The 24,826-nt window shown below is 38.4% G+C and overlaps 1 protein-coding gene across 1 annotated transcript in view; it reads left to right on the top strand.

Annotated features, from left to right (window-relative positions):
* sema4ba (sema domain, immunoglobulin domain (Ig), transmembrane domain (TM) and short cytoplasmic domain, (semaphorin) 4Ba) overlaps nt 1-24,826 on the top strand; it is a 44,332-nt gene that overhangs the window by 13,262 nt on the left and 6,244 nt on the right. Inside the window, exons 2-8 of the mRNA XM_068312618.1 lie at nt 7,722-8,099; nt 18,950-19,110; nt 19,272-19,334; nt 19,956-20,054; nt 21,006-21,117; nt 21,222-21,338; nt 21,570-21,727. Of these exons, the coding sequence (XP_068168719.1) occupies nt 7,982-8,099; nt 18,950-19,110; nt 19,272-19,334; nt 19,956-20,054; nt 21,006-21,117; nt 21,222-21,338; nt 21,570-21,727 (828 nt within the window). The 5' untranslated portion in view covers nt 7,722-7,981. The remainder of the gene's footprint in view (nt 1-7,721; nt 8,100-18,949; nt 19,111-19,271; nt 19,335-19,955; nt 20,055-21,005; nt 21,118-21,221; nt 21,339-21,569; nt 21,728-24,826) is intronic.

A 24,826-nucleotide genomic window follows, 5' to 3' on the forward strand; every position in this document is an offset into this window, starting at 1 on the left:
AAAGACATTTTGTTTTTCCTTTTATAAATAATGTTTGTAACAGATATTTCTGAACAACAGAAGAAACAATATGGTGCAAGCATCTGCTCCAACCTGCAGTGACTCTCCTGCATATATAGAATATAACGTAGTTTAGTTCTAGGTTCTATTCATTTGATGTTGTTGCTCTTTTCCTTAAGTAAAGAGTGACAACATTAAAACAGTCTAGAGAAAAAAAAAAGGCCCTTTCAGCAAGTTGAGCCGGATTGTCTGCTTCTGTACAACGGATCAGTTTACTTTGAATTGTTGAGAACAGAAGAGTGGAGATTTGGAGTAAGAGAAAAAGGAGGATTCTGCTCATTTCTTGTAAATGTGTTTGATCCACATTGCATTGTCTGATGTTTGTGACTTGGGCTTAAATACCAGGAGTAAAATGACACAAAGCCAAGGCAAGTAAATGACCCTCACTCTCTGGTAAGTTCAGTTAATGTCAGGTGATTTCCATCTTCATTCTACTGCCAGTGAATATGTTTGCCTTTGATGGCATGACTGTAAATCTTGTTATCAACTTCAGGGAGGAAAAGGTGCCTCACCCTTTCATTTTTTGTCTTTTGCCCTTGACTTTCCTGACTATCAATGCCCTTTTCTGTCTTTTTGTGAAACCTCCTGCTGTTCTCTTTCACCCACTCTGGCCTTGATAGTGATAACGGGCCTTGCTCTGCTACTTTACATTTCATCAGCCAGCTGGTTCTGCTGGCTCTACATCTGCTATGGAAATTTACACAGAGGGGAAAAAGAATGAAATGGAATATCATTTAAAATATTTTTACTTCTGAAACCGGGTTGATTTAGGCACTTGTAAAGGTTTCAAAGATAGAGGTGATGAAATATGTTCATCCACTTTCACAGCCATATATTAACCATAATCTATCAATATATACTTAGTGCCTGATAGCTTCAAATACTCCGATGTTTTTAGAAGTCTGTGCTTGAGATAAAATTCCTAACCTCTGACCATGTGTCACAAATCCCAAAGGAGAAGCAAGCTTGATGAATTTTAACACTGAACCTTAAGTTCAAAATGTCCCTTATCTCTGTTCAGTAGTTTAATAAGATTTTAATTAGGCAATTAAAAGTCTTTAGAAAAGCATATGGTCATAATTAACTGCTGTATGGTTCACTCAGGGATGAATGAGCCATTAATTACTTAGTTAGGTCTGGGGATTGGACTTGAAATGGGTCATGCAGGGAAGGGGATATTTTTTGTGGCCTCCACACACACTTAATCAGAAACACAGAGCTATGAATTTCTACTGACTGGGGAACTGGACTGGATTGCACCTGCTAATAATGAATCCATCACTACACTAAGTTTGTGCAAGTCTTTCCAAAGTTGTTATTGGCTGTACTTGTTAGTGTGACACCCGCTGGCTAAATGTAACAAAGACCTTTGCATCTTATGACGTTAATGTCTGAATCACCCAACGCTCAATGCTAACAAGTGTTTAGCTGGTATGTGATACCTGTTTTCAAGATAGTACCAAGAAAATGGTTCTCAAAGAAGCACCTGAGGATGTTGCTTAGTGTTCATCATATTTTAGACATGTTTTAGGTTGCTATGAATACTTCTTGTCATTAGCCTCTGATTGGAATATCCTCAATATTTCAAGAGTCTCTTGCCTCCATGCATACCATCTAATATTGTGAAATTTCCAATATACCAAAGGTAATGCTCACCCCATTCCTTTAATTATTCGGATCATTTTGTGCCCCCTTTAAATTGGGCAAATAAACAAATGAGTGAAAGCCTACGATCACAGGACTATGTGATCAGATGACATAAGATAGTCCCCATTCGCCACAATCTTATGCAATGTAGAAACAAACCCAAAGCAGTCAACTGCCAACGTTGACTGCAGCTCCATCTGCCCAGACCAAATTGATCTTACACACATGTTGTGCAGTTTATTGTTAGCTTTGAACTTTCTCAGGGGTCAATCACACGAAGATGTATAACCTAAAACATATATCACTTTTTAGACAGAGATAAATGCCAGGTGCAAAGGTTGTTGCACATTTGACTGTGCTAGTTTGCTGCTGTTCTGCCTTTGTAAGTTGTTGGGTAACAAAGCTGCCACATCTTTAATGAGAGATTACCTTTGGATTCATGTGATTTTGATTTTCATGTAACCCCTGTGGCCTGTTGCTCAAGCTTTTTGATGGAAGTGCTTCATTATCTTACTTACAAATGGGTATTTATATGTCTGGATAATCGGCTATGAAATAACTCAAGAGGCAGTAGGACTGGTGCAGAACTGTGATGACTGTACTCCTACACACCTCACTAGGTGACTCAGCCCACCGGTCCATATGTGCAGGCTTGTTCAGCCATTAAATCCTCCCCCGATAGGTGATGGCCTGAACATCTTGCATCTGGTTCTTCACACATCTGTGAATCCTTTGGGGGTGAGGAGGTATCAAGGGTATGTGAGGGGAAGTGCTGATCACAGGTTGAAGCAACATATGGAAGCACGTGACCTGGCTTGTCCCAAGGTTGTGGTGTAGGTGGCAAGTATTTCCATGTGTGTCCACAGGTGGCTTCTGGAGATGACAGGCGTGCCAAGAGGTCATATTTTTCAGTCAACACTTTTCCAGTCAACAGACTGTGTGTGGAATCTAGGCAGCCTTGGCAGTACTTCACTCAGATGGCAAACGTTAATGGTGGTGCCACCTGTTTTACCTATATACGTAAGCACTATTATATTACCAGTTTTATTATGTATCAGTCACTGATACATAATGACAGTTTTCTGGATACCAGGAGCTTTATTGCTGTAAATTGCTCATAAACAGTGCTGGGAATCTCCCTATTGTGTAAACCTGAATTCTTCTTTCTTTACTTACAGGGAAGTATGAACACATTTGACTGTATGGGCAGTATAATATACAAAGGTTTAATTCAACAATATGACATGCTCATGGCAGTTTATGACATTGTCAGTTTACGTTGCAAATTTCACTTTGCATTATGGGTTGATGTTATTTTTTCAGTCTAACGTTTCAGTTTCATGTTGACCTATTTATCAGAACTTTATTCGCAAATCTTTATTAATCATTTCTTTTATTTAATTTCACCCCCACCAACACTATTTGTATGACTCAGTTGAACAATGGCCTGCTGGGTAAATGCTTATGCATTATGTAACTGTGTGCCTTTCTGGGCTTGCGCTAGCCATTCGCCACTTTGCCATAGGCAAAGTAAATTCCATATGGCTACAAGGTTTTTAGCTTGTGTAGCCACAGTGGCATTCTTATTTTTAGGAAAAAAAGTCTAAAACTTGCAAGTTTTTTGGACTCGCGAAAATCCCCGAGTGGTAAAATAAGAAAACAATAGCATGCTGCTTTTTCCGATCATTAAATATGCACTTGGGTCATGACCGCCTCTCGCCCAATATTGGGCACCCGCTGGGTGCCCAAAAAAACCAAAAAACTAGGGTTGTCACTTTAACGCGTTAATTAGATTAATTAATTATGCTTCAAATTACGCGCTATAAAATTTAACGCAATTAATCGTGAGTCGCAAGTAAATGCGCGAGCATTTTAAATTTGGCCCATTGAGTGACCCGTAGCCTGCAGTGGCACGTCACTTCCTACCTGCGCCACCAGTCAAAAGCAGGGTGACTGACAACAGAGATGGACGCGACACAGGAGAGCGAGGCAAGCCCACTCGGACCTTTGGGCGGAAAATTTATTTATAAAAAGAACAAAGATGGGACTATCAACAAAAGTGCAGTGATTCTGCGCTGCCCATCTGCGCTCTAGACGACTCCGTCAGTTTGCCCCAGAGCAGCTGTGACTACACACGTAGTTACCATCACCAAGTATGAATGAGGAGTGAATGAGTAATGGATCCGATGTAAAGTGTCTTTGAGTGTCCAGAAAAGCGTTATATAAATCTAATCCATTATTATTATTATTATTATTATTATTATTATTATTATTATTATTTGTACCTTTTGTAAAAGAGAATTTTCATGTCACCAAAGCAGCTCCAGCCTAACATATCATTTAAATGCAAAACATGTCAAGGACACAGAGTTGAATGTTAGCTTACCCTTTTAAAGGAAAAGCCTGTTTGCATCTTGCTATTTAGTTGCCTTATTTAGAGGCATGCTATACTATTCATTTTGAATTGCTGTATTGAGTCAGCTTTAGTATTCATTTTGATTGAGAGTCTGCTTATGTACCTATTTGAGACTCAGCTTTATTTCACTTCTGAATTTTATTTATTTTATTGAATTGTATTCGTATTGGATTATTGAGTAATGCATCTGGCCTAATTGGTTTGCTGATGTGCTTGGTCTTTTTCTTTTGAATTTCATTTATAAAGCACACTTAACCAATAAAAATGTGGATTTCAAATCTTCTCTTCTTGGTGCATTCTTTTGGTTAGTCATGCACTACAATTTTGTAATGTCCTAGAATTCAAATTCTTTATTTGGGGCCTTTAGCAAGTATGAGATTAAAATGTGATTAATTACATTAATTAATTACAAATCCTGTAATTAATTATTCTTTTTTTTAAATTGCCTGACAGCACTAAAAAAAACAGGATTCTTTTTTTACAAGCTAAACCCGCAAATTGGTGTAAGACAAGGCAAGGACAATTGATTGAAAGAAAATGAGAATAGAGTGTTTTATAGTAGATTTTGCATTAAAATTCTAATTGAACAACAAATGGTGAATGCTGAGAGTGAGTAGGAGTGGTGACAGACAATGTGTATTCACCTTGCTTGCTATTTTTCATGCCTTTTTAAATTGAAATGAAAAATCGTATTATTGAATTTAAAAAACAAACAAAACTAAACTATGGCATACCAATGGTGTTGTCTAAGTCAAAGTTAAAATGTATTCTAGTCCAAGTAAAACTTACAAGTACACATTGAGTAATATTTTGTATGACTGTATTTTCATATAGTGAATGCAAATTTTCAATTGTTGAATCTCACATTTATACCTGCATAAAGTACGATAAAAATAAAGATAGTTCAGCTTGAACTATTGACTTAAGTGTATTTTTGTAGGTAAACTGAACAGAAGATTTTGCCCTCAGAATGCACCAGAATGCAGGAAAACAACCCCATTTTCTAATAAATTTCCCGTACCCCACCCCCCCGAACCTCCCTGTGGGGGGTTTTACACCCCCCAAAAATTGAAAACTTGCATTCACTATGTGAAGATACAGTCATTCAAAATATTACTCAATGTTTACTTTGAAGTTTTACTTGGACTACAAGACATTTCAATTTTGACTTAGACACTTTGATTTTAATAAATTTGATTCTTGGTATTACTCAATGTTTACTTGTAAGTTTTACTTGCTATTGTAGCAAGCCGATGACTTGGACACAGAATGTGGCTTTTTGTGGCTTACTCAATTCTTTTACACTGAGCCACAGTGGCTTAGTCATACTACCTCCTAGTGCAAGCCCAGCCTTTTACACTTCTAAATATACTCTAGTATTAGATTGGCATTTATGCAACAATGCATTGGAACAGCTATCAGACTAATGTAATTAATGAATCAATGAATGAATGAATCAATCAATCAAAAGCAAGCAAGCAAGTAGGCAAGCAAACATTTCAAAGGGAATAAACTGCATTTCAGTTTAAAAAATTGTGTTCTTTGTTATAACAGTGCTGCTGACAAATTTTCTATTAGTGAGATAATTAATACATTTACATCTAATTGAGTTGAACCTGTTTCTGTTAACTGAGACTCTGACTGCATATATAATCATTATACTGTAATGTGTTATTTTTCTATTATAGCTGAAGACAGATAAACAGTTTTGACTTGGCTGAAGATCTGCAGAGTTAATTATCCCTCCCTCTATTAAAACTAAACATGTGTCTTGTGTTATAATCTGTGGAGCAAAATTGATGTATGCAATTACTACATCAAATTGATAAGGCTGTTATGATGCCGGAAGGGCATTGAGAAAAAAACCTCTCAAAAGATTTAAGAGGAGTTCAGAGACAGAGACGCGAGAGTGGTGTCCATAGCCAGAGCACACTATCACATCTGTGTAGGGAGTGAAAGGGATGATTCAGTTTATGCATCATGCAGGAGTGAGCAGTGAAGTGCAGAGTTGCATATAGATTCCTGTGCTGTCAGAGGAGGCCTTGTTCTCTTGCTCTTGCTGAGTTGAGCTCTCTCTCTACATATCTCAGTCAGACTCAGCTTGATGCATGCAAGCCCATCTCTCCCTGACTGTCTGTCACAAACCCAGAATTAAGATCAGCTTCACTGTTTTTGGTTAGTGTGCATCTAACTTTAAATCATCCTTAATAAAGTAAGCTAATGATGCCTATGGGTTACCTCCTGGTATTGCTCCGTCTCCTCGTTGTATGGTACAGTCCACTGACGTAGGACGCTGGCAGGGAACATTGGAACTTCAAATCTAAATGCCTCTTAAAACCTTGATTGTTCTCTTTCTGAATACGTCAAGGGTCAACTCATTTAATGTCCAGCTGTCATTGTAGAGGTCTAATGAAGTTGATGTTATATTATCAGTGCATCATGCTTTAAATAACTGACAAGGTAACAATCACAATGTTTTAGCATCACTTTGAAAACAATTTTAAACTAGCAGTCTGCCACTACCTGTTATGCTCTTTGCATTTCTTTACAATCTTTGATAATTTAGACAAGTCCACATTGAGATTTTGATATGCACACAAAGTATTATGAAACTCTGTTGTGATTGTAGAGCTTACACATAGTTTTTGGCAATCTGAACAGCCTCACCTTGCTCCAATTAATAGATCACCAGCAGCAACTGTACATCACCTCACATCTTCATCATAACTCTGCCATTCTGTAACCCCCCCCCCCCAAAAAAAAACCCCAAAACAAACAAACAAACAAACCCAAAACAAACTGCTATTTGCTAATTTCATCTTTTCTTTTTATTCAGTTTTGTAGAAACTATATCACCTGTTGGTTGCATTTAATCAGGAACAATTGTGATGAAGTGTTTGCAGTTGTAACTGAGCTGTATGTATTGAATTTCCCTTTATGGCTCAATGAAACAGCATCACTCAAATCGGCCCATTGCTACATGATTGGTATAATACTTGTGTCCTAACTTTGTTTTTATCCTCACTTAAGGACAGTTGTTGGGTTTGCTCAATTTATTTCTAATCTAACAATCTGCATTCATTTTAGTTCATTCAGCAACTGAGCTCCATTGGCTTTGAACACATTAAATTTCTAAATTTATTACTAATCCATTGTTAAAGTATAACCAAGAAAGACTGTTGGCTTAAACCCCTCCAATTCCTGTAGTATGAACTGGGTGACATGCCTTTTTAAGGTTAAGTACAGGTTCCCAAGAAGCTTTTCTTTTCTGTTCAGACCAGAAGCAAAAAGTATGGATTTGCAGAGGCGGTAAAGGAGTGTGAGGTTGTTTGTCAGTAGCTGACACTATCAAATTGACCTGATTTGAGTATTGTGCTCTGGAAGCAAAGCTCATTCATACAGCAATCTGTAAATCATGGCTACAGTGATATCGCTTGCTCAGCTTTTCTCTCCAAAAAGAGGAGTGATGAAGTCAATGTAAGCCCCACACGTGGGGCCTGTTGTCCTGGGGCATGTTTCAATGTCATTCCAGATCAAAAAGAAATAACCTGAAATTGCACAAACAAATTAATAATATAAATTTTCTTCATCTTTACAGATTCCAGCTCAGACCCTGCAGATGCACATGGTGGTAGAGACTCACTGTCTTGCTCTGAAGACACACATCATCATTCCAAACCATCATTATCTTCTGCAGGCCAGAGGAGAGCTTGCAGAACACAACAACAGTCCCTCTGTTTAAGGAGCTTCAAATAGAGGGAGGAAGAGAAAATAATCATTTTTAAAAAAGACACTTCATGACTTCCCAAAAAACCTGAAAGGCAAATACTGCAAGTTGACTCTTGGTCCCAAGGAGTCATGTGGACAATGAGAATGGCTTGGCTCTGTCTCCCAGCCTATACTGTCCTCCTTGTTGGTTATTTTCATACGGCTGTCACAGAAAATGATGTCACTCCACGCCTCACCTTCTCCTACAGTAAGTTTTATCAATTTCATGACTGAAAAAAAAGATTTTCATGACAATAGGAAACTATTCTGTTTTCAGAGTGATTTATTTAGGGGTGTCTGGTTATCCAAGTTGAGATCAGTGACAGATTTTAATGAGTGCTGTCAGGCGATTAAGAAAATTAATTTAATTAATTACCTGTAATTAATTAATGTAATTAATCACATTTTAATCTCATACCTGCTAAAGGCAGGTATGAGAATTTGAATCTAGGACATTACAAAATTGTAGTGCATGACTAATCAATAGAATGCACCAAGAAGAGAAGATTTGAAATCCACATTTTTATTGGTGAAGTGTGCTTTATAAATGAAATTCAAAAGAAAAAAGGCCAAGCACATCAGCAACCCAATTAGGCCAGGTGCATTTCTCAAAAATGCAATACAAATACAGTTACTGTAAATAAAATAAATAAAATTCAGAAATATAAGGCTGAGTCTCAAATAGGCGCATAAGCAGACTCTTAATCAATCAATCAATCAATCAATTAATTAATTTCCCTGATGGAGCCTCCTTAAGGGATAAATTAAGTTATATTCTACTCAAAATGAATACTAAAGCTGACTCTAAAGCATTTCAAAATGAATAGTATAACATGCCTCTAAATAAAGCAACATCAATAGCAAGATGCCAACAGGCTTTTCCTTTAAAAGGGTTAAGCTAACGTTACAAGAACTGACAACAGACAACTCTGTGTCCTTGACATGTTTTGCATTTAAATAATACATTAGGCTGGCTCTGCTTCGATGGTGTGAAAATTCGCTTTTACAAAACGTACAAATCACTGCGTTTTTGTTGATAGTCCCGAGTTGTTCTTTTTATAAATAAACTTTCCGCCAAAAGGTCCGAGTGGGCTTACCTCGCTCTCCTGTGTCACGTCCATCTGTGTTGTCAGTCACCCTGCTTTTGACTGGTGGTGCAGGTAGGAAGTGATGTCACTGCAGCCTACGGGTCCCTCAGTGGGCCAAATTTAAAATGCTTGCGCATTGACTTGCCACTCACGATTAATTGCGTTAATTTTTATAGCGCGTTAATTTGCAGAGTAATTAATTAATCTAATTAACGCGTTAAAGTGACAGCCCTAATTTTAATACTACAGCAGTACAGCACAATAACAGCATCACAACAGTAAGAGCAAAAACACTGCTCTTGCACTTAAAAACCTTCCACAATTGTATAGGAAACATTTCTGTGAACCATTATGAGCAGAAACAGCAGAAATAACTGATTTCTCTTCAACTATTTCAGCATATTCTTGATTATAAGATAGCATACCTTCATTTTAGCCTGTGACATCCTTCAGGAGTGATTACATAATTTCCCGTGGTGTTCCTGTTCATTAAGTCCATCCATTGACGAAAAATCAATGCATTTTATATGTGTCCTTTGTAACAACTAAAAGGATTTAGAGAGGTCCATATAAATCCTCACTGTCAATAGCTGCCTGATCAGGGGGATTCAGTCGAGTACCTACAGGTCAGATGTAATTAAAAAATGAACATTCCTATTGTGAGGTGACTTAGAGGCCAAGTCCTATAGCTCTTATGTAATTTCTTAACTGGTCCAATAACATATCATTGAGATAGAATTGCAGCATAACCAATGTTTCACAGTTCATTCAAAATAATGTTGTCTACTAACCTTTTGTGTAACATAATTTGCTGTGCTCTCCTTGGGGAAAGTGCTGTGGCCTTTAGTGACGAGTACTGATTTTATCACCGTTATCCTGCATGTAATTATTCAAAAGATTCCCCCCGTGCAATTGAGATGACAAGTTGGATCTAAGCATTTAATATGCATTATCATTTCCATGGAAAATTACAGGAAATGATGGATTATAAGATCAATGATGGCTTGGTGATTGAAGTACAGTTAGTGAGTGAGGCATCATTAGACTCAGAACGCCAGGGAAGATTTTGTTTATAGATCCCTTTTAGCCATCTATTATAGAAAAGGATAACTTTTCCAGGAAAAGTGAAGCTAAATCTAAATCAGGAAACTTTCAAATAGGTTTCGCCAACATGCCTGTCTGAGCCTGCACACTCGGCCATGCAGGACCACTATGCCATCAGGTAATCTTTATCACCTGAAAGCTTCAACAAAGCCCACAGCTCGTCCCTGGTGGAGCATTTCACAACAACACACACCATCAATCACTCAGTAAAAAGGTGCGTTCGCACCACACCCTGTTGTGATGGAAAGATTTGCTTTTAGGGTGTGCAGCTGCTTTTAAACTCTTATTTAAAACATACAAAACCGAACACAAGTATAGATGTACGCCATGATTTCAGTATGGCAAAGGCTGAGCAAAGTTTTTCCGTGTCTATTTTATTAGCACCACTGAAGATAACTAGAGTTATCCTTAGTCATCTACTTGTTTGTTGCTGTAACTAACAACAGAGGTGGTTACAATCTAAATATGAGACAATAACAAGTAAGTTTGCTTAAATGTGGCTCAGGTGCAGTGACTTAAAATATCATCACTGGCCGTTGCCTAAAGTGTGATAAATTATATACACTGCTCAAAAAAATAAAGGGAGCATTAAAGTAACACGTAGATCTGATGGAATGAAATGGTACGCTCCAGCCACATAAGGTCGAGCATTGTCTTTCATTAGGGGGAACCCAGGGCACACCACACCAGTATATGGTCTCACAAGGGGTCTGAGGATGTAAAAGTGTATAAAAGCCTTCCTCATTGATGGTGTCTATGTTTGAACAACCAGATTTTAGGCTTTAGACATAGGAGAAACAACAAGCTTCATCCTGCCAATGAAGGTTAGCTGGCCTGGTGACAGAATTTGTCTTACTTTGGTAATGCTGGTTCTAGTATACTGATATTTTCCAGCCTTCTGCTGAAGGGGTCTGTCACATTGTCTTTAGTGTATCAAAACAGAATACAGTGCTGCAGGCCTCAGGGACCTCAGCTTTACACAGAGGAAACTGTTTTGTCCTGATATGGTTTCTGGTCCTCTCTGTCTTATCTGGATGTCAGTTAGTTTGATGGTTTACATGTTGTAACCTCGTCAGCGTAGGCAGCCTAGAGTTGCCTTGCCTCTCATCCGGTAACGTTTTTGTAGACTGACTTCCCCTCCTCTCCTGCCTTGCCCTGTCTGTCCCTTGTCCCCGCCTTAGTCTTAATGAAGAGGGTAATCTGCCATAAATAATGAATGGGGATTTGTATGTGCTATGGTGTGAACACTTGTCTGGTTCTCATTATGTGCCTATCAGGACGAATCATGGGTTCAGGGAATAGATCCTGCATCTGCTGTTCTCTCTGCTTTTGTTAATGCAGACAATACTGAGTGGCTTAGTGGGTATTGGAGTACTATTTAAAGGCACGCCATAAGTCGTTTCCATTGCTGGTCTTCTGATGTTCATATTTGCATCTCTCTGTACATCTACATGCGTGCAGACAGTTGTGCTGCAGTTTTATTTAGGGACCTCTCCCAAAAACACATCGGTGGGACACATTTTAAATGATTTAAAACTACAATGTCTGTTAGAGCTGAATAAACATGTATCACGTAATTAAAAATGACAGCAGTGGCAAGTGAGATAACCGTTCTTCAATGCTGTATCAGAGCTAAATAGAAGCCCTTAATGGCATGGATGCTTCAACACACTTCACTTCAATTGTTCAATGACGTGACACTAATGTGTGAAGTCATGGTAACTGTTTGACAATTATTTATGCTACGAATTATATCTTGTCTGAATGGTAGCATGGTCAAATCATAAACTACAAGAACAAGGAAACAGACACATGAGGGGTTTTTTGCATTGTACATTTGACACACATTTTTATATCACAGTCATCCATAAAGAAATTTTGACTTCAAACTTCTTTTATGAAAGCCTACGATGGACAAAACGTTTTATTTTATTTTAATAAATTTTACTGAGTTGAATGCAAACCTTCATAATGGTGGCAAAGACGTCACAAGGAACATATCATTGGTCTTTAAAACAAAACAAGCGCCCAACAAAGAAAACAGAATTCAATCATTTGGTAATTAAAATATTCAGCAGTTCCAGTCCCAGTGAATTTATTACTTCCTATTAGAACCAAAGTATGCAAATACTAAAGTAAAAGAGAAAAGATGTGATTGCTGATAATACAAATCCTGGCTCCTTCCTCTCCCTCCATTCTTGGCTGCGACGCTGCTTTCAAAGCCCCTCCCAACAGAGGAGGCTGCTGTGCTTGACCATGAGAACATACTGGATAAAGGGGTCATTTCTCATGCCCAAGGTCCAGGTAGAGATACATAATATCAGAAATCCTCAGGTGGTACTTCTGTGAATGTTTGTTTACAGCAAAGATGATTGATCACAATCCACCAGGTTAAGACTGATCATTGATTCTGATACTACTATTATGTGAGCTCAATCCTCCAGGTGGTGGGATATAAATCAAGTTCAGCAGGAGCCATACACCCTGTAAAACATTTCTTCACACTTTAATTTTCAAGGTTTTATGAGGATACCACAACAATGTCTGCGCTTGTTGTCAATACACAGCATGGAGTCAGGCAGGTCAGGAGTGCTGCTGTATGATTAGAGCCGTGTCACGACCTCATGTAGGGTCTCTTTGTTCTTCATGCTCTAGCCCAGATCTGAGAAAGGTCACGGTGAGTTCTTGAAGAACCAGCACCTGGTTTATATTATAGTGGTTAACCTGGGACTAGGCTGCGTTGGTTCCTGAGCAACAGATTGTCCTGTCAACCTTTTCCATGAGAAACAAATTTATTCAGAGCTGAGGTGAAGGCTTTTTTAAAAAAACCCAAAATCAAGTTCAAGCTAAGCTTTACTTTAATTTTTTTTTAAAGATATAGCCTTATTATTAACCTCTATCCCATTAATAAAATGAACCAAAACTTGCTGTTGATCGTCCCTGCTGTGTGACTGCCCAGTAAAAGTTCTTTATTACTACACTTTACAATTTCCTTGGAATTTACAGACCTCACAACATTTACAGAAACTTTCTAGACATTAAGATACTGTTCTCAAAACTGCCACCAAGTTACCAAGCCAAATAGACAGCTAACAGCTTGTCAAATAAATCCACTGGTGAATTGTGCATTGTCTTAATACAGATCAGAGGTTTCTCTTCATGTCAGTCAGCTAACCAGGTTCCCTCTCCCTCACAACAAGAGTAGCCCTTTACAATTGCATAGAATAACTAAGGTAGCACAGCAGCATGGCCTGTTTTCTGTCTAGCTGTCGCCACAAAATGTGTCACTAGTGGGAATTATAGCAATGATCTGACACCAACCCAGACAGACTCACATGGGTTTTTTCCTCACATTTCTGGACATAATCACTTCTCATAGCACATGGATTTGTCTGTTCAAGCTTGAACCAAGTCCTTGAACAAATGCAGCATGTAGATGGAGAGAAAAAAGAGGTTACATACTTCCTTTTAGTTCTGTTTCAGAGCTCCTTTACTTCCCCAATGTAGTTTTCTCTTCTTCCATCAAGCTCAGTGCTTAATATCAGTAAAGAGAAGCGGTCATTTTTACCAAGAAGTCTACCAGCAAAGTAAGATAAAACTATGTATATCATCCATCCATCTATTCTATTTTAGACAAGACAATTGCAGTTGTTCTATCTGCAGCCTTGTGAGTCATGGGCCTGCTGGAGCCTATCTCAGCTGGCGGGGTTCACCCCAGATGAGACACCAGCTCATCGCAGAGCATATACTGCATATCATTTCCAGTCATTATTTGGCTCTTATATTTACGTATATACTCACTTTGCTCCAGTTGCATGAATAGTTATTTACCACTTATGCAGTATGTATCCATGCAACAATAGTTACTTTTACTCTGGCAGAAGGTAAGCAACCAACATTGCTTTTAATGAGATATGTAATCATCTGGTCTCCCTTACACACAGCTGTAAGAGCTGATAAAGGCAGCACCCTCATTAGAAAGGGCACTGATTGAATCAGCCTGTTTTAGTTACCCCACAGAAGACGGCACTTAGATATTTGTCACGAAAGGACAAATTACTCCACAGCTCCACTCTAGAGGGGATGTTCCAAACTTTAATTATCCTTCTACTTTTTTTAGACCCATCAGGCAATCAGCTAAAAATATGTAGAAGGATTCCTTTATAACCAGCTCAATATAATTAATTTCGGCTCTAAATAGATTAGTAAGTCAGTCTAGGCAATCCATTTAGCAGCCTCATTTGCTAAAATTACATTTAATTACATAATAATGACAATGATCTTGTTTTGCCTGCAACTATCAGAGGTTGAAGGACTGGGTTTTTATGCAGTTTTATAAATGGTCAAATATAAATTGCTCTGAACTAGAATCCGCTGTTTTCTCTTAACCAGAGATCTGGTCGTAGAGTGAGATATACAGTAGAATTGTAGAGCTTTCATTTTACCCTTACTCAACCTGTGAAATGTGTTCCACCATCAAGTAGTGAGAGCAAAGTCAAGCATAATTTAGTGTTGTATTTTGTCTGTCGCATTTTGTTGTGAAAGATGTAAACATGAACTACATGTATGATGATCATTCCCAGCTGACAGAGGATGTGGATAATCTTCAAGACACATGAGCTACACGGGCATGCACATAGAGTGTATACAAAACATTGGAGTGCGTCATCACAATGATTTACAGATATTCAGTTTGAATGTCATGATTAGAGGAGACATAGAAAGACAGGCAATCTACTTACTAGATAGAGTTCTATATCCGCTGCAACACGCAGATGAGAGCTGGCCTGTCGCTCCTCCAGGGATGCTGTCATTCATTTCATAAGTAGGATCTCAGCACGCCTCCCATGAACTGTGAGGTTTATCCATTAGGTAGCAGTTTCACTGTGAAAACTGGTGCACTGGGGAAGAAGTGTGCTATACAGAGTAGTCAAAGTAGGGCACAGAGTGCATGATGGAATTTTTCTTGGGTTTTCCAGCAAACCTGTTCTTTTGAAATAGCAGATGGTACCTTGCATGGTACAGTATCTTCTGCAGTATCCGTGTAGCACTGTATAGGTACTGTTGAGTGTCAGGACCCTCCTACCTGGCTTGAAGAAGGCAGTTGAAGACCAGGTTTTGAATCTCCATCCAGCAGTGATGGTAGAGATCGATTCAACATAGGAAATACAGACCCTGATATGTTTTCTGGGAGTTATTCCAGATCACTGCTGTCTAGGGAGGCACATCCCTTCAGCTGCTGCAGATGCCTTGGCCCTTAAGTGCCCCCAGAGCCTGTTGATTGCATGCCACTCCCTCTCGCCTTTTTTCTTGGCCTTCAACAGAAGCCTCTGATGGAGGAAATTTGGCACAAAATCAAGTTAGCCTAAAAGTGTAATCATCTCTGCTAATAATTTTTATAGTTTCTTTAACTTTTGGTCAACAAATTACAACTTTATCAGTTCAGGCATTTTATTTTACGTTGTTATTATTTTAACAAGTCAGGGTTAGGGAGAACATCATCAGGAAATATTACAATATTGGATATTAGGTAAAATGGCAAGAGAAAGACCAAAGAGAAGGCGGATGGATGTAGTGATGAACGACATGAGGGCAGTTGGTGTTAGAGAGGAAGATGCAGAAGACAGGCTGACATGGAAAAGGATGACACTCTGTGGTGAACCCTAACGGGACAAGAGGGACGGAATAGAAGAATTTTACAAGCTCAACAGTCCCCTTTAATATGTTAAAAAGTTTTATCCACAGCAGTAAAATTCTCTTAGCTTGTAATCAAGTAAGGGAGATTATCTCAACATGCACAAAGTGCACACACAAAACTATTGAGCTGATCCAAGAGAGGGTAAATGAAAAAATGAGTTAGGAATACTATTACCATTACCATATCCAATGAAATGTTATATCCTTTAGAAAAATGATTCTCTCAGAGACTCCATTAGAAGAAACAAAGCAACTGACAAAATGTCTTAACAAAATGAAAAGGATATACTGTACACTGTAGTCACATTGGGACTGCTTGACTGCCTTCTCTGACACCTGTCTCTAAGGCTGAAGAAGACACAAACTGTTTCTTCTTGCTTCAGTTCTTTCTCTGAACTGTCCTGTCCTTGACTTCTGCCTTCTTGCCATCTGTGGGGCTGCATAGTCATGAACTGAGCCTCAGAATCAACCTCAGACAGGCGAACAGCAATAGAGGCTTTGGTGTATGTGGAGGTGAGGAAGGGCAGGTTCATGTAGGGTACTCATTAACAGTCTGCACAGTGGGCGACCTTTAGTACTATTCTGTCTGGGCTTTATGGGCTCTGGTTTGTATTGCTACCAATGTCTGCCACATCCTTAAAACAAACAAAACTAGCTGAAACATTCAAATTATTTTTGTTGTCTTCATATAGAAAAATACCATTGATTTAGAGCAGAAATTCCATAGAAATGTGGTTTGGAGCTATATGGCTATGATTACATTTATTTTTTATATGTATTCAGTGTTTTGTCTCTAAATCTGTTCACTCATTTTTGTGGTTTTAGTGTTATCCAACTATCCAACTAAGGGAAATAACTTAATTTAAAAAAAACAACCTTTTTAGCTAAATTTGTGAAATCACAGTCAGCTGAAAGATGCTAAAAACGTTATTGATTAAAGGTATTTGAAACATCTTGCAGCCAATCTAATCTTTTCACCATTTTAAGACTGACTAGTCAATTATTTGAGCTGATATTTTATTCATGAAAAACATAATACCAAAACATGACATTGACCAATGACCTACCTCCCTACAAAGAATTGTAAACCAATTCAACATCTGACAGACGATTAATGTTTTCCTTATGGTATAAATGGAAACCTTTGCGTGGTTTCAAATCATTGTGGATTTTGTTAATGATACCCACCTTATTGTTTTTCTTTGTCAGCCGTGATCATTAAGTATAACACTGATGATTTGACTGCAAAGAAAATATTATGTAGCCAGTGTCCTCTGTCACAATCCCTCAAAGCGTTTGTTTTGGTTCAGACTTTGGCCATTGTGTCTGTCTCTCTGTAAATCACAGCTAAACTCGCCCAAGGCTCTGCAGGGAAGAAAAAGGGGAATTGTAGTGGCATGAGACGGCACTCCATTTATCCTGTAATGATAGTGAAAAAGAGAGAGTGCAGTACAGAGAGCAGAGTCTCTTGTGGTTTTACGGACATATTTAACTACACTGTGGCTCTGTTGCTGCGGAGATGAGCTGCTATTAACATGTTGTTTCCCCAAGGGATAGGAAGTCTCTCAACCCCCTTTACCTACCCCTTAGGTGAGATTATTCCAGGTCACATGTACTACAGAGTAGGTACCACATATTGTGCTTATTATCGATACAACATAATGACACCTTACTTACTTCCTTTTTTAGGTAAGGAAGTGCCATAATTGTAATAATTACCACCAGCATCACCCATTAAGAATCTGCCTGCCTGTTTGGAAAGTGAATCTACAGTGAAGATTGGCTCATTAGATCAAATTACAAGAGTAAAACCAACCAATATGTCAATTTGTTGTTGTTTACTTGAAAATTTCTTAGCACTGTGTCCTTTTTACTTTGTGGAAGGAAGAAATCATAAAACAGAGAGGGGGATGGAGTTTGTTCTGATTTCTTTTTTATATATTCATAAATTAAGATTTGTAAATATTAGCAGCTCTTCCCACCTCCATGCTAGGTTATAATAAGAGATATGTGAAGGCCCTTTGGCTGTTATATTGATGCTAGGTTTTAAAAAAAATCTTTTTTATATTATAATATTGCTCATAAACAGTTCAATTTTTAATGTTTCATTCACAGTCATGTGATGAATTGTTGTTCCAATAAGACATTATGATTTATATTTGATTTACAAGTCAAGACAAGGGTCTGGAGAAAATGTTAAATCTGTTGAGTGCCTTGGTTTTCATAATAAGTGACGAGTAAGTCTCTCTTGTTTTTTCCTCATTTGCCTCATTACTGGGCCAAAGTTCCTGTATCAGAGCTTCAGTCGCATTAAGTTTCCATCAGCTCTCTGCCTCTGTTTATACTGGCATGCAATTAAGGTAAGTTGTTCAAGCTGGGCCAACAAAAAGCCTCCAGGCTGCTGCAAACCTCTGATACATGTGGCCTTTAAAGCAGCGATGAAGGGAGTAGATTAACCCTTGGCTTCATTCTGAAGGTGTCGGTGGAACTGGAGTGAATCTTTCACTTAATGTTGGAGAAATATAAAGAATCGTTGTATCCTGTTCATTTATTTCTTGTTATCTTTTGCTATCTCGTCAGCCAATAATTTAGGAATTGCAGCTGCACACAGACAAACACACACACATTGATTTCCTTTTATTATTATTTTTCTCCAGGTTTAGTGAATACTGTATAAGACCTAGAGGCTTAACTGTGCTGTAGAGTTCCTTCAGATGATGTTGCTGCTTCTTTAAGTCAAAGTCCAATAAGAGTGTGTGTAGTGAAAAAACCTGAAATGACCTCAGGTATTTATATTCAGCTGGAGCATCCTGGTGGTCTACATGTTGAGTGTACACTAACAACTTCAATTACAGTCCTGCTGGGACCTTGGTTACATGTTGTCCACCCCCTTCTCATTTTCCACCAGCTGTTACGTCGAATAAAAGTCAGAAACAGTCCAAAAATGCTCAAAAAGTTTTTGAACGCATGGAAGATTTGTTATTTAAGTCGAGGTATTGTAACATCAATAACTCATGCAACTGTCTTTTTTTGTTTTAGTAGTCAGTAGCTTATTATGGCTTTCATCAGTCATAATACTGTATACTTTATGCATACATTTCATCTAATAGTAAAATAATTGAATGACAAATGAATGACACCCTATGTCTCTGTCTGTGTTTGTGTTCAGATGCAAAGGAGAGAATGAGCCAGAGTTTCTCAGTCAGTGGAGTCGTCAACTTTACCACTCTGCACCTCAGTAAAGAAGACAACGCTCTCTATGTTGGTGCACGGGAGATTCTCTTTGCTCTCAGTCTCACTGATATCAGTGCAGTCAAACTCCAAAGAAATGTAAGACCAAAGCATCTGTCTGAAACTTGTTATAATAACATCTATAATAAGTACAATATGAATATAGTTATAAATATGAAACATTCCCAGAACTTGAATGTGCTTAAAAGCCAATTCACTGTATTACAACTACAGTATTAGTCTGACTCTTCCTCCCTCAGCTCACATGGAAAACTCCAGAGAAGAAGAGAGATGAGTGCAGTTTCAAAGGCAAAGATCTGCAGGCAAGTTAACTGATGATGTTAATACTCACTAAATACAACTAAATGTAGATGGTGCAAATAATGTTTACACGACCGTTTCATTGGTCAAGTTGACCATTGTTATCTGGCATGTAGGAAACAGAGCCAGGGCAGAACCTTGGAAATTTCCTGGCAAGTTGTAGTTTTCCATTCTGACAATTGATTTTCCCCTTCCTTTAAAACCAACTTTTCCTTTGTGCACTCTTTGTTTTGTATGTACTCCACTACCACCACTCTATCTAAACACGTAGGCCTGAATTAATGATTACTCATTTGTTAGGAGGGAACGTTAACAGGAAAAATCGCAGTTTAAATTTTATATGAAAGATTATCTCAAAGTTACTGTATTTTATCACTTGTGTAGATTTTATCTTCATATTGTAATTGGTCTTGGTTCACTGCTGTGAAGTTTTGAAAAATATATTTTTGTTTGGGTGAAAAATCTATAATTACAAAACTATCAGCCTTATTTATCTTTACAAACACAACTTTATTATTCAGATTATTTCATTGGATTTCATTCATCTCATTTCATAATATATGATTAGATCAAAAGGAATTTTCAAACGTTGACTAAACTTTTATTTTTATTTTCCTATGCAGACGGATTGCTTCAACTACATAAAGATCCTTCTGCGTATGAACAGCACTCACCTGTATGTTTGTGGGACGTATGCCTTCAGTCCCACCTGTGCTTACATTGTAAGTTGTTATGAAAAGTCACATCTGTTGTCCTACTGGAGCTGTTTGTCTGACTAGGTTTAAAAAGCTGTGCCAGTTATTGCATCAATCAAAATGATTAGTCCTTATATTTATACATAACATCTTTATATCCTCCTTCAAAGCGGTGATGTATTGTGATTGTCAGCGTTCATGTGTCCGTCCATCTGTTCATTTGTCCACCAAATACCTTCGCAACCGTTGCAGATAAAAGGATGAAACAAAAAGCACATTACTTGGGCAGCAAAGGTGATGAAGGTGAGGTGATGACCTTGATCTTGAGAAAAGTATAGGTCAAGGTCAAATTTAAACTTTTGTACACTCACGAACTGGGTAAGATAGAAAGACGAGGGAGAAGGCCATTGTGAGTAAGGCCATAGATCAAAGTTAGGGCTTTGATCAATGACAATAGGTCAGAGCACTAGCTTTGATATTTGACCTATGCAAGTAGGCCAGGGTGAAATTTTGAATTCCGGGGTGTCGCAGGATGTTGCAGTCTGTGACTGCATCAGTTCTTGTTTTTAGTAGATTTTTTAGGAAGAGCATCTAAAATCAGTTGTCTGCTTCTCTCTGCCTCTCAGCCCACTTAACAGTCTGGCTAAGGCCCATGTCCTCTTAGATTTAATATACTTTATGTGCATTATTTTATTACCTCCTGTGCCAAAGGGAAATGGATCAAAAATATTTAATGCATAGGATCAGATTATACAAGACTTGACCCAGTTTGCAGTCTTTTACAACAAATCTTTTAAAACAGAACAATTCTCTCACACACACAAGAATGGCTGGTGCCTTTTATCTTGAACTTTACCTTCATACTGACTGATGACCTTTTCCCTGTGGGTCAGACAGACCCTGCAGTGTCAAAGCAGGTTATATATCTATTAGCAACTAAGCCACATTTGACATTTAATGTTTGTTGATGTTCTCCAGAAAACTGCAGACTTCTCCCTCATCAGGAGTAGAACAGGTGAGATTGTTACAGAAGATGGACGAAGCCGCTGCCCCTTTAACCCTGAATACAAATCCACTGCCATCATAGCTGGTAAGGGCATGAAGGCACACAACCTCTGGGTTTAGTTATTGAATAAGAAGTCCATTCCTGCTCAGTTAAGACTGACAATGTTGAATTTCTTTATTGCATTGCAGATGGAGAGTTGTATGCTGGGACAGTCAGTAATTTCCAAGGAAATGAACCCATTATTTTCAAGAGTCTAAGCCAAGGAACTTCTCTTAAGACAGAAAACTCACTTAACTGGCTTCAAGGTACATGTTTGGACCAGAAATAAGTGCTTTTAACAATTATATTTTTTCATTTTATATCAAATACTAATACAGCGTGTGGCTATAATTTGACACTATTAGAAGTTGTGTAGATGAAAATTATTTGCCTGTAAGTCCCTGATGCAACAAAATGTTCCATTTGGTGCTGATGTCAGAGGGAACATTGTCATCTGTCCCTGGATTTCATACTGTGTTACGTTGGTTTTCTTTCAGACCCATCTTTTGTTGGCTCTGCCTACATTCAAGAGAGCCTGCCCAAGGGCAACCCAGTGGGCGATGATGATAAGATTTACTTCTTCTTCAGTGAAGCAGGAAAGGAGTTTGATTTCTTTGACAACACCATTGTGTCACGTATTGCTCGTGTGTGTAAGGTGAGAGATGAAGGCAGATTATCCCTTTTTCCCCCTGTAGCACCTCCTCTGACCCACACATACACACACACACACACACACACACACACACACACACACACACACACACACACACACACACACACACCACCACCACCACCACTAAATGCATCTATTACACCGTTGTGCATTTCAAGTGCATTTGTGTTCTATGTAATACAAACATAAAGCTCTGAAAGCTGAAAAAGAAAAGGAGTGAGTCTGGGAAGTGAGGCAGATTCTCTTATTACAGAAAAACATTCCACTTAAAGGTTTCCCTCTGTTTGATTCCTCTTATCCAGACCTTCTCCTCCCTCAATTCTTATCTCACCATGTTTCAATAAATATTTGTGTTCAGACAAGACTCAGTAGCTAATTCAAAATTGTTCAAAATTAATCAAGAATAAGCTCCATGCTGAAATACTTAAACCTGAGGCTTTTGAACCAAAGTCAAGACCACACATCATTTGTTAATATTTAGGGTTTCGGTTCTGTAAACTTCGTAACCTCACAAGATGGTTCTGCAGATCAGACTACTGCTTTCCTGAGAAAACAATCAGTTATCGCAGTCCAAGAAGGATGAAAAATATTCTCTGACAGTCTGATGTTCAGACAAAATGAGCCAGATTAAAGCTGTTGGATAGTTTCTGTATTTCAAACTTGTCCTGCGACACTGACATAGATAGATTTTTCAATATGTAGCTACACACTTTTTTCAGCATTGCCATCTCCAGGTGTGTGTCTGACAGTCATCCTGCTGTCGTATAAAACACATCATTATTGCATCATCAGATTTAACAACGTAGGCAGTACCAAAGACAGGTCAGCTGTGAATCAGAAGATGACACCATCTGAAGGCTTATCACATCAGTTTTTCAATCCATGAAATTACTTAAAATATTATATAAATGTTAACTCATTTTGATGATGATTTTTGTATACTTAAATGGTAGTAGTACACATTATCGGAAGGAGTGAATGATCATGTGCCACTTCAAGGGACTGTACTTCTCAGACAACTGAATTAAATTTTTAAAATAAGGTAGGATAAACCGTATGCTGTCTCTTTATGGAAAAAAAACAACAAGTTATTGCCATAAGTCATGAGCTTAAATTCCATCCTAACCTTTGCTTGACTGATTATGTTATCTGCAGTTCCCCTCTTTGTTGGTGTTTAGTGCACAGGTTCCACGTCATTGAGGCTAACTATGGAACGATAAACAGAGTTTGTTCCTGAGTGCAGGACTGTAGAGTTCCCCAGTGAAAACACATTGCTGCAGACAAGTTCATGGTTTTGGGGGCAGCAACTTGTACAAGGAATTAATGATCAGGATGCATATGTTTCAATCATTCAGAAGCCACTTTAAACACAATCAAATGAAATTGTAAATCTAGTACAGCCAGGGGGATGATGGGGGATGACAGAGGATGTCATATGCTGCTCATTAACTGCCTGGGTTACTACAGGAAGTAATTGCTTCAGAAGCTCGGTACTGGTCATGTGTCATTTCCCCTCCCATGCTGCCATTTCCTCTGATCAATGTAGCACTATAGTGGTCTCAATTAAAGCTTTACATGATTTAATGTTTAGAGTATTCCTCTTCTCTTAATGACTTATTTTCTCTGAGTGTTTTTTTCCGGCTTGATCTTTACCCCTGACAAAATTGAATTGAATGTAAAGAGATGATGGAGCTGCTGGAGACAATCCCCCTTTTAAATTCCAGCTGTTTTTGCAAGAATAAGGTCTTTGGCTTCTGTTGGTAAAATCTGTGTACAGTGTTTTCCGCACTATAAGGCACACATAAAAGTCTTTAATTTTCTCATAATCCCATAGTGCGCCTTATAATCTGATGCGCCTTAGATATGGATTAATATTAATATTAGTATTGGTTATAAACAAGATCGCTGAAAAAAAGTCTGGCAGTCTGGCCGGCAGTCATGCCACACTACGCCACCAGGGGCACCCTCACACGGTATTCTGGCCGCACTACGCCCCCTAACAACGGTAGTCAAGGGGCGTCGGTCGCCGAAGTGGCAGCTGACCTGACCAGCTGACCTCACTGACCTGCTGTCTGACGGCAGAGCAGCCTGCGGAGAACACCGGTGACCGGCTAAATAACCCACCGGAAATAACCCACTTTAAACTTAATTGGTCTAAAAAATGCCATTGTGCTGTAATCTGGAATCTAGTGATGGTCCATTCTATTAGTTTGCGGAAACACACGGAGAAACTGCACTTTGGTCGACTGCGGTTGTGGTAAAGTGCTCAACAAATAAAGTTTGGATTGGATTGGATTGGAAACTGGAATAAAGGTGAATGAAAGACCCTCAAAGCTGAACTTCCATCCTTTTCTGAAATTTCAAGTGCAGAGTCACTGCTAGACGAAGGTGTCTGGTGTGCTGCAATTGATTTGCAAATGTAGTTGATACCTGAAACAACACGTTACACACGTGTGTGTGTGTGTGTGTGTGTGTGGCGGGGATTTAAGCTTGTGTATTTTTGTCTGGCAGGGACGTGCTGTGAGATTCTGGACGGTGAGGCACCGACTTTAAAGTCAGTTCTATGAGTAAAACAGCAGCGTATTTGCCAGTAAATTAGCAGCCTGACATTAAAAACTGGTTAAAAAATAGTTTAGAAACAATATCTAATTAATAAAGGAAGACGAACGTCGAAGCTTAAATATCAGCTTCGGACTTCGGATCAGGAAATAATCAGCTCTGTTCGAACTGAGTGGTCCACTCGTAATGACTTTAACTAGATTTTAATGTCAGGTTTTTTAATATGCGTATTGACTTCTTTCTAAGATGGCAAAGTGATCAAGTGATCAGGTTTCCTTGATGAGGCTCAGAATGGCCTCATTGACGTGACAAAAGGGACTGCTCACAGCTGATTAAAGGTAATCACAGTAATGAATGCTCTATCTAGTGGACAGATAGCGCAACTACAGCCACTAGTTTTTTAAATCTATTTTAATTTTTTTATTATGTGCGCCTAATAAATGGAATAAATTATAAAATAAACAATTCATTAAAGGTGTGCCTTATAATCCAGTGCACCTCATAGTGCAGAAAATACTGTAG

This window comes from Antennarius striatus, chromosome 4 (assembly GCF_040054535.1).
Source record: "Antennarius striatus isolate MH-2024 chromosome 4, ASM4005453v1, whole genome shotgun sequence".
Classification (NCBI taxonomy): domain Eukaryota; kingdom Metazoa; phylum Chordata; class Actinopteri; order Lophiiformes; family Antennariidae; genus Antennarius; species Antennarius striatus.